This window comes from Cannabis sativa, chromosome 2 (genome assembly GCF_029168945.1).
Source record: "Cannabis sativa cultivar Pink pepper isolate KNU-18-1 chromosome 2, ASM2916894v1, whole genome shotgun sequence".
In the NCBI taxonomy this organism is placed as follows: domain Eukaryota; kingdom Viridiplantae; phylum Streptophyta; class Magnoliopsida; order Rosales; family Cannabaceae; genus Cannabis; species Cannabis sativa.
The window spans coordinates 67,609,578-67,620,620 of record NC_083602.1 but is presented as its reverse complement, the minus strand read 5'-3'; the positions used below and the strand labels follow the sequence as shown (position 1 = coordinate 67,620,620).

Below are 11,043 nucleotides of genomic sequence, written 5' to 3'. Positions count from 1 at the left end.
GAAAACCGTAAAAATGTAAAAAAATATTCTTTGAACGTAAAAATGTAAATATTTTACAAAAAATAGTGCCTTATGTAATTATTCAAATAAAAAAAGACAATGGTATTTATGAGATTAATTTTAAAATTTCGTTCCCCAACCTAAATTTTTTTTTTAATATTCCATGCTCATCACTTGAAACAAATGGCTTGTGTGATTTGGGGATAGTGTGAATTTAAATAGTTGAAAAAAAAATATAATATTTAAGTGTATAGAATTAAAAAGCTATAGTAAATAATCAATATATATATATATAAAGGAATGCCCAAAGGATTCCACATGGCACTCTAATTCTCATTATCTCCTAATTCCTCTATTTCTAATTTTTTTGATTTAATCTTAATTTCTTTATTTATATTTTTCACTTTCCATATATACATTCATTAATGGACCGATTACAATGTCATTATATACATTTTTAAATTTCTATATATTGATTGATTTTAATGGGCATTTATTATTACAATTTCATTTTCTTCATTTTTTTAAGGTTTCATTCTTTTCTTCAACGGGAAAACAGAGAGAGAGAACTTCATTCTTTTCTTAGGTTTCAGAAGATAGAACAGAAAGAGAGAGAGAGAGAAGTGAAGTTCGATCTGAGTTGAGAGAAAATTTGAGAAGTTTGATATGAGTTGAGAGATCTAAGAATCGCTTTCTTCTTCTTCGGTTTTGGCTTTGAGGATGATTTGGTATTAAAGTATGATTGGTGAAGGAAGAGGGCATTACTCTTCTCAAAAGACTCACATTATTTGGGCTGATGTTTGTGGTATGCTTTGTTTTTTCTTCTCTCTCTTTTTCGTCTTTCTATTATGTATAATTATAGTCATTATTAGAAATTAATCCCCTCCTCTTTCACCCATCATCAGCCTAGAAAATTTTAGGGTTGATTTTGTTTGTTTAAATTATTTTTATTTCAGATATATTATTATGTGAAAATTACATGAAATATGGGATTTCATAACAAAGTTAGAAAAATATGGTATTTTTAGGTTTGCCACTTTTCTATGGCATTTTTTCATATTTAAGTTTTTTATGGTATTTGATATGCCATATTTTTATAAACTTATTATCCAATCCCATATTTTATGTTTTTGTTTTTAGCTTAATTAGTTTTATTTATTTTTTTAATTTATTTTACACTTACATTTTAGGGTTTCTTTTTATTTGAAAAATTTACACCAAATACTACATTTTTTTTCAAACATTACATTTTTAATTTGACAAGAACATTTTACTTTTATACTTTTATTAATTTTTTTTTTCTTTTTTACTTATTGAAACTTCAAAAAGTTTTTCTTTTTTGTCTTTTTTATATATTTTTTAGTCAATTTTGGCTCTCTTTTTTCTTTTCAACTTTTAAGTCAGTTGCTACTTTTTTTTTTCTTTCTTTCGCTTATCTCTCTCTATTTTTTTTTTCTTTTTAATTTCTCTTTGTGTCTCTCTTTTTTTTTCAATTTTTTTCTCAACCTAATTTTTTTCTCTTAATATATATAATAAGTGTACATTTTTATATTTCATTTTTTTTTACAAAAATTAAACTTGTTTTTTTATTTAAACTACTATTCGTTTTTTTTTTTTTGTTAAAAACTAATTATTCCATTAAAAACTGGAGAAAAAAAAAAAACCAGTTTCATCAATATCATCCTGAAAAAAAAAACAATATAAAAAATCATAATCTAAAAAGAATCCAAACTTTAAAAACTAGTTTCATCAACATTGAAAGAAACTAATAATTTCATTTAAAGAATACAAAAAATAGTTTCATCAACAAGATAATGAAAAAAAATTACAATCTAAAGACGATACTAACTTTAAAAACCAATTTCATCAATATTAAAATAAACGAATTATTTCATTAAAAGAGGCAAAAAAAAAAATAATTTCAACAATAACATAATAAAAAATACACAATGCCTAATAACTAAACATTTACAAATTAACGATCCAAAATTAAAAAACCAGTTTCGAACATATAAAATTTATATCAATACCTAATAATCAAACTTCTAACTTCATTCTTTATTTTGGCATTTAATTTTTTATTTGCTTGCTCAAAAATTAGAGTTAATTTAAACATACAATATGCAGCAAATATAACAAAGAGAATCACAAATTAAAATCAAAGAGAAAAAAAAGAAACAAAGAAAATTAAAGAGACAAAAGTGCAATAAAAACCATAAAAGAATAACAAAAAAAAAAACAGTGGAATGTGAGAAACCAGTTAGTAAAACAACCAAAATAAAAACAAACAAATAAAAACCAGTTTCTTGAGATAAATTAATAAAAAATTGAATAAAACTCAATTATGAACAACAATAAAAAAAATTAATTACTTAAAAAAACCAATTATGAAAATAATAAAATAATATGTATGTCAGAAACTGATTAATTAAAATAAAATAAAAATTGTTGTTCAAATATCATACAATAATAAAACTGGTTTTATACAAACGAAAAAATATATAATAATATCATAAAAATTGAGCAACCCCATTACAGAATAGTTAAAACATGTGAAACCAGTTTTGACGTTATAAAACATTATAACAAAATACAAATGTTAATAATAAAGTTAATTGAAACCAGTTTCATCAGACAATCAAATAAAAACATACACACACACACAAATATACAAAAAAAAAAAATACTAATCACAAATATAATCAAAACAACACATAATGCCTACCAATAATTTAATAACAAAATATAAGTGTAAGTTTCCAACCTAGAAACAAAATAATAAAAAAGTAACTTGAAAAAAAATTCTAATAACATAATGAAACTATTTTTTTTATTCTTTTAATGAAATTAACAGTTTCTTTCAATGTTGATGAAACTGATTTTTAAAGTTTATATTATCTTTAGATTATAATTTTTTATATTGTTTTTTCTTCAGGATGATGTTGATGAAACTGGTTTTTTTTTTTTCTGCTGCTTTTAATGAAATAATTAGTTTTTAACAAAAAAACAAAGAAAAAAAAATAGTAGTTTAAATTAAAAAAAAAAAACAAGTTTAATTTCTGTAAAAAAAAATAATATCTATAGTTGAGATCATTTTTTATTTATTTTAGTATTTTATTTTTTAAAAAAAGAAAAAATAAATAAAAAGAAACACAAATTTAAAGTTTTTTATGACATTCCTCAAGACTTTTTCTCATATTTGTAAGTTTTTTAAAAAAATGTCATATTTAGTGTAATTAAGTTTTTATGCCATATATATTAAAACTTATCTTTATTTTCCCATATTTTTGTAAATAGCCCTATTATTATTATGTAAGGACAAGAAAATTTGTTAATTTCTCAATGAATTTTAAGTTGAATTAGTTAGCTTAGGTAATGTGTGGATGTATTGCGATTTAGAATTTTTTTTGTTTTTTTGATTTTTTGTCATGACCCACTCAATGAATACCCTTTCTTTTCTCTTTTTCTGTTTTTGTTGTGAATATAAAATACAAATCTTAGAGAAAGAAGCATTTTATGAAGGGTGAAATGGTTAGTTTGATATGCATTTTTAGAAAACTATTAAACTATTAGCATTTCATTAAATTTTTGCTTTTATTGTTTTATATATATATATATTCCAATCCTAATTTATACATAAAGATCATTTGTTTAAAAAATGTTATTATTTTCTTTGGATCATTAAAATATGGTACATTACAACACTCAATATATATATATATGCATACCCTTTCTTTTTCTATTTTTCTGTTTTTGTTGTGAATATAAATACAAATCTTAGAGAAAGAAGCATTTTATAAAGGGTGAAATGGTTAGTTTGCTATGCACTTTTAGTAAACTATTAAACTATTTGCATTTCATTAAATTTTGCTTTTTTTATTTTATATATATATATATATCCTAATCTTAATTTATACATAAAGATCATTTGTTTAAAAAATGTTATTATTTTCTTTGGATCTTTAAAATATGCTACATTACAACACTCAATATATATAGATATATATAATTATAAGCAATTGTAATATTTGACTTTTCTATAAGTTGAAATTTTTGTTCTTTTTATTTTATATATACATATCCTAATCCTAATTTATATATAACGATCATTTGTTTAAAAAATGTATTTTTTTTTTATTCAGAGAAAATTATTTTCTTTGGATTTTCAAAATATGCTACATTACAACACTCAACATATATATATATAGATAATTATAAGCAATTGTATTATCATAAGTTAGATTTTATTCTATTCTATTCTTTAAATTTAATACATTTTTTTGGGTATATTAAATACAGATATAGAAGTTCATGTAACTTTGTATTATTGGGATCTTCTTCTGCATCTTCAAGAGACAATGTTGAGGTGCCTCAACAAAGATATAACGTGAGTACTAATTTATAATTATTCATTCATGTATGCCAAGTGTTTGATTAATTTAGTTATGCTATTCCTTTCCAATGTTTGGGCTTGGAAATACTGCAGAAAATATATACCATATATGCAGAGACCTTTGAAAATTTTGGGTGAAAGAGTGAAGAATTAGTTTGCTATCAATAAGTCCCTTAAAACTGTTGTAAACTGTTGTTAGATTTTTGGACATATAATTTGATAAAGTTATTAATTTAAGGAGATATGAAAATGTAAATTATGTTTAGTTGTTTATCAAATTTTATAAAACAACCATTTGTGTCATAATCTTTAAAAACTTATTGGCTATTATTGCATTTGATAACATCTTTTATTTGTTGATGTTGCACTTTTTCATAATATCTTTGGCTTTTTATTTTTTGAGAAAAAAGAATTCCACCGATTTTTTTTAACTTTAATTTCAGAATAAAAGATGTATATCTATGTTTCTCTAGAAATAATATTGATATATTAGTGTTAGAATTATGTCTTTATTAAGTAATTAAATTATCAGTTTTTTATTTATTTTTTTTAGGAACAACTCCAACAGTTTTATCCATAATAATAATAATAATAATAATAATAATAATAATAAATCAATATCAATATATATGTGTATAAAGGAATGGCCAAAAGATTCCACATGGCACCCTAATAATAATAATAATAATAATAATAATAATAATAATAATAATAATAATAAAGTTATTTTAAAACACTCATGGACTAATAATGATTTTTTACAACATAAATTTCTATTGTTCATCTACAAATATAATAATAATTTTATTCTTAAACACTAATGTACTTTTTTTTTTGAAATTTTCACAACACTCATGTACTTTTAAGTATTATTAAACAAAGAAAATTCTAAAACGACTATTAATGTCTTAAAAAATAACTATTTCAATTATCACATATTAAGTTTAAATTTATAATCCTCACAAAAAAAAAAAAAAAACTAAATTCATAATTAAATTTGTACTTTTTAAATAACAATAAATGTCCAACAGATAATACAGAAGATAGTGGAGAAGTAAAAAGACTTTGCCCCTCTGTCAATGAAAACATACAAAGCTCCATAAGAATTTCATTGAATAGAGTCAACCCAAAAACAGGTATTTTATGTGAAACTACATGTCTCCATAATTATGATACTAATATAACTATGAAGGCTTATTTAACAATTTAAATATCTATAAAATAGGTAACATTCCTTATAATCATGATTACGAAATTGATGGAATTAACAGCTATGTCCATCAAAATATCCAAAGCCAAGAGAATCATGGTATTGTAATGATTTTATTAAATTATAATATTCACTTTATAAATTTCAATATTTTATTTGTAACAGTATTTTTATTTATTCTTTAAACAGCTAATTGGACAACAACATGGAATTTTGGACCTCCTACTCACACATGCAAATATTGTGATGCCATTCTATGGTATGAAGAACGAACTAAGAAATTTCAAAAGATCCGAAATCCCAAATTCTCATTATGTTGTATGGAAGGACGTGTACAAATACCATTGTTGAAAGAAGCACCCCCTTTTCTCAAATATCTCCTTCAAGACGACTCTGGGCAAAAAGGAGTCAAATTTAGGAAAAACATAAGGACTTACAACTCGATGTTTGCATTCACATCAATGGGAGGCCGAATTGATAGGTCAATCAATCAATCAAAAGGCCCTTATGTTTTTCGGATCAACGGCCAAAATTATCATCACATTGGTTCATTATTGCCAGAAGATGGAAGAAGACCACAATTTGCTCAACTCTATATATATGATACTGACAATGAGATCGGAAATAGAATAAACACAATGTTGAACCATGAAAGAAAGACAGAAATTGATCATGAAGTAGTTGTTGAATTATCTAAAATGTTAGACCAAAATAATAATTTGGTCAAATCATTTAGAATGGTGAGGGATAGATACAAAGAACAACCAGAATCTACATTCCGTTTACGGCTCCTACAAAGCAGGACTACCGATGGTCGTCAATACAATATGCCAACAGTTTCTGAAGTAGCAGGGTTAATAGTGGGTGATTTCACTGAAGCAAACTATGAACGTGATGTTATTGTAGAGCATCGAACTAATGGACTTCAAAGAATAACAGATTTACACCCAAGCTTCATGTCTATGACATATCCATTGATACACCCTTATGGTGAAGATGGATACAGACTTCACATACCTTTCAGAGCCGTAACAGAAACAACTTCCAAAAGGAAACAATTAACAATGTTGCAATACTATTCATTTAGGTTCCAACAAAGATTAAATGAGGGACACACCCTACTTCGAGCCGGTAGACTATTGCAACAGTACATAGTTGATTCTTACATGGCAATTGAAGAAGAAAGATTTCGCTATGTACGAAAGTACCAAAATAAACTAAGAACTCACCTTTACTCTGGTTTAATGGATGCTATTCATCGAGGTGATTCAGATTGTACAAAAGTCGGAAAAACAATTATCCTGCCTTCATCACATACAGGGGGACCACGATATAGAGCACAAAATTATCAAGATGCAATGGCTATTTGTAAATGGGCAGGATATCCTGATTTGTTCTTAACTTTCACTTGCAACCCAAAATGGCCAGAAATAAAGGATATGCTCAATTTAATTGGACAGAAAGATGATGAGAATCGGGTTGATATCATATGCAGAGTCTTTCAGATAAAGTTATTCCAACTAATGCAAGACCTCAAACAAGAACAACCGTTTGGAAAAATAATTGCATGTTAGTTTTCTTGGTTATCATATCCACCCAAAATAAATTTATTATACACAATATTTATTTTACAACTTTCAACAAAATCCCTAAAAAGTTATTTTTTTTTTACAAATTATCACAGGTGTCTACACAATTGAGTTCCAGAAAAGAGGTTTACCTCATGCACACATACTACTTTTCTTGGATCCAACAATGAAAAATCCTTCGGCAGCCCATATTGATAAAATAATAAGTGCAGAAATCCCAGACATCAATGTCGATCCTGATGGCTATAATGCAGTAAAAAAGTTTATGATTCATGGACCATGTGGAAAGCTCAATGCAAATTCTCCATGCATGATGAAAGACAAGTGCACGAAACATTTCCCCAAAAAATTCAATGATCAAACTACAATCGACATAGATGGATTTCCAATCTACAAAAGGAGAAATACAGGTACTCAAAAATTATAATTACAAAATTTAGAATTCACATTTAGTTAATTATATACCATTTTAACAATTGTGATTTTAAAAAATTCATGAAATAACTTATAATATTATTATTCTTTGGAAATACTATACTTATTTTCATCAATTCATTTAAAAAATTCAAATTCTTTTATACAGGTATTCATGTTGAAAAGAAACATGTCTTATTAGATAATCGTTACGTGGTCCCTTATCATAGAAACTTAATAGTCAAATTCGATGCACATATTAATGTCGAGCTTTGCAATTACTCAAGGTCCATCAAGTACCTTTTCAAGTATGTCCATAAAGGGTCTGACAGAACAACTGCAACGATGGAATCTATCGACACCACAGAAGAGATAGACGAGATTAAAACATATCTTGACTGCAGATACATATCGGCAATTGAAGCTTGCTGGAGAATCTTCCAATTCGACATACATTATCGAAAGTCATCAGTTGAAAGATTACCATTCCATTTACCCGGAGAGCATACAGTAATATTCGGAGAAGATAAGTGCACCGAAGATGTCTTGGCCACACCTGGAGTAGATAAAACAAAGTTTACTGAATGGTTAGAGACAAACAAAAATAACGAGGATGCCCGAGAGCTAGCTTATTCTGATTTCCCTACATTTTGGGTTTGGAATTCGAAAGATAAAATATGGACAAGAAGAAAACATGGAGTTGCAATTAGAAGAATATACTTTGCACACCCTTCAACAGGAGAACGCTTCTACATGAGGATGCTATTAAATTTTGTTAAAGGATGCACTTCTTATGAAAGTATTAGAACGGTGAATGGAGTGACATATTCAACTTTCAAGGGTGCATGTTATGCTTTGGGATTATTGGATGATGATAAAGAATGGATTTACTGCTTGACTGAAGCTGCAATTTGGGCTACTGGAAATGAATTAAGGCATCTTTTTGTAACAATCCTCATTCATTGTCAGGTTTCTGATGCGGCAAAACTTTGGCAATCAAACTACACTACATTGTCAGAAGACATTGTTACATTACAAAGAAAAAGATTTAGAATTAAGGATCTTCAACTAAATGATCAACAAGTTGAAGCATACACATTGTTTGAAATTGAAAGTATCATGCAAAAGATGGGAAAAAGTTTGAAAGACATAGATGGAATGCCCCTGCCTAATCCGTCTTTGATGAGAGAATCGGGTAATAGATTGGTAAATGAAGAATTGGCTTATGATAGAGAGAAATAAAAAATCCTCCATGACAAATCATTTGCTGTTCTAAATCCTTCTCAAAAATCAGCTTATGAAGCAATACTACAATCTGTAGAGAATGAAGAAGGTCATTTATTTTTTATCAGTGGACATGGTGGTACAGGCAAAACATTTCTATGGAATACACTTATTGCAAAACTCAGATCAGAATCGAAAATAGTCTTGCCAGTTGCAACTTCAGGCATAGCAGCTTTGTTATTGCCTAATGGCAGGACCGCTCATTCGCGGTTTCATATTCCCTTGGAGGTTTCAGCTGAGTCAACTTGTGAAATTCGACATGGAACCCTACTATCTGAACTCTTGATGAAGACTTCATTGATCATTTGGGATGAAGCACCCATGGCAAATAAGTATTGCTTTGAAGCTTTAGATAAGACCTTAAGAGATATTCTAAGAACAAGGTATGAGAATAGCACTACCAAACCTTTTGGAGGACTTACAATAATATGCGGAGGAGATTTTCGGCAAATATTGCCAGTTGTACCAAAGGGTACAAGAGCAGATATTGTTGACGCATCTCTTAATTCATCCTACCTATGGCCATTTTTTAAAATATATGAGCTGAACCAAAATATGAGGCTCTATAATGCAAGTGTCGATGAATATGAGGTTGCTAAAATAGCCTCTTTTGACAAATGGTTGTTGCAGATTGGGGATGGTTCATTATATGATGACATTGATAGAGAACTTATTAAAATTCCATCTGATATCTATAAAAAACCATCTAATGATCCCATGAATGCTATGGTCGAAGCTATCTACCCTTCACTATTGCATAATTATAGTGACCCAACCTATTTGAAAGAAAGAGCAATACTAACTCCAAAAAATGAAGTGGTCCATGAGTTGAATGAGATGATTATGAATATGATACCAGGAGAAGGAAGGACTTATTTAAGCTCAGACAGTATATGCAAAGCAAGCATAAACACAAATGAAGAGGATCTTTTGTATCCAACTGAGTTTTTGCATAGTTTGAAATTTAATGGCATCCCAAATCATGACATAAACCTAAAGGAAGGTGCTCCAGTAATGCTCCTCAGAAATTTAAATCAAACAGAAGGTTTATGCAATGGCACAAGACTGATTGTCACCCGCCTTGGTAAATGGTCAATTAGAGGTGATATCATCTCAGGAACAAACATTGGTCAAAATGTAACAATACCAAGAATAATCATGTCCCCGAATGAATCCAAGTGGCCATTCAAGCTTAATAGAAGACAACTCCCGTTGGCACCATGCTTTGCCATGACTATCAATAAAAGCCAAGGACAATCACTCAAACATGTCGGATTGTATCTTCCTAAGCAAGTATTCACTCATGGCCAATTATATGTCGCGGTATCTCGAGTCACTACAAGAGAAGGATTGATTATAATAAATGCTGATAATGAGGTGGAAGACCCAACATTCATCAAGAATATCGTGTACAAAGAAGTATTTCAAAATACTCTCTCATCATCCCGCAAAAGAAAGGTATCACATTTTCACACTTTTATTTTCATTGCAAAGGCAAACTCGACTTCATACTCTACTTATCATTTTAATTATCTATTTGCTTAATCAACAGGAAAAGCAGTAACACAAAAAAAAAATCCATCTTCAAAAAAAGTAGTTTCATGAATCATGACCCCCCTTTCAAATTACAACTTAAGGTACACAATTCCTATCACCATAATTTGTTCGACATAATCTTTTTATGTACATATTTATATTAAAACAAAATTCAAACACTAACATTTTTATATAATTCTTATTTTCAGTTTTCAAAAGCAGAAATGTTGTGTGGTCCCTTTTATAGCTCTTATCCTATATTTACGTTTGTGGGAAGGCATTCAACTTTTGTTTACACGCCCAGTTCAATAATTTTATTTTTTAATTTATTTTATTGTAAAGACATCCAATATTTTTTTAAAAATTTTATAATTTTGCAAACTTAATATAATTTTCACAATAGTTTATAATATTTCTAATTTCAATATTTTTTTTCCTTTATTTATAATACACACATTAAAATATTATATTTTTTTTTTATAATACAATTAAATTAGTCAAAAAAAAATACAAAACTAGGGTCAAATCCGCGCGAAGCGCGGCTTCGTTCCCTAGTAATATATATAAAGTCTTAAAATATCACTTTACACAATTTGTGTTTTATAAATACAAATATT

The 11,043-nt window shown here is 27.6% G+C and overlaps 1 protein-coding gene across 1 annotated transcript; it reads left to right on the top strand.

The window, feature by feature from the left end:
* The first annotated feature begins 5,923 nt into the window (after nt 1–5,923).
* Nucleotides 5,924–10,454, top strand: LOC115713334 (uncharacterized). Its single transcript, XM_061109550.1, has 5 exons — nt 5,924–7,172; nt 7,288–7,602; nt 7,776–8,801; nt 8,901–10,348; nt 10,443–10,454. The coding sequence occupies exons 1-5, from the start codon at nt 5,924–5,926 to the stop codon at nt 10,452–10,454; spliced, it is 4,050 nt and encodes a 1,349-aa protein (XP_060965533.1).
* The last annotated feature ends 589 nt before the right edge of the window (nt 10,455–11,043 follow it).

Excerpts from the sequence above, each read along its gene's own strand:
- LOC115713334 (XM_061109550.1), top strand. The coding sequence starts at position 5,924 with ATGGAAGGACGTGTACAAATACCATTGTTGAAAGAAGCACCCCCTTTT. Across the intron at positions 7,173-7,287 it reads GTTTGGAAAAATAATTGCAT|GTGTCTACACAATTGAGTTC; the intron begins GTTAGTTTTCTT and ends AAATTATCACAG. Across the intron at positions 7,603-7,775 it reads CTACAAAAGGAGAAATACAG|GTATTCATGTTGAAAAGAAA; the intron begins GTACTCAAAAAT and ends TCTTTTATACAG.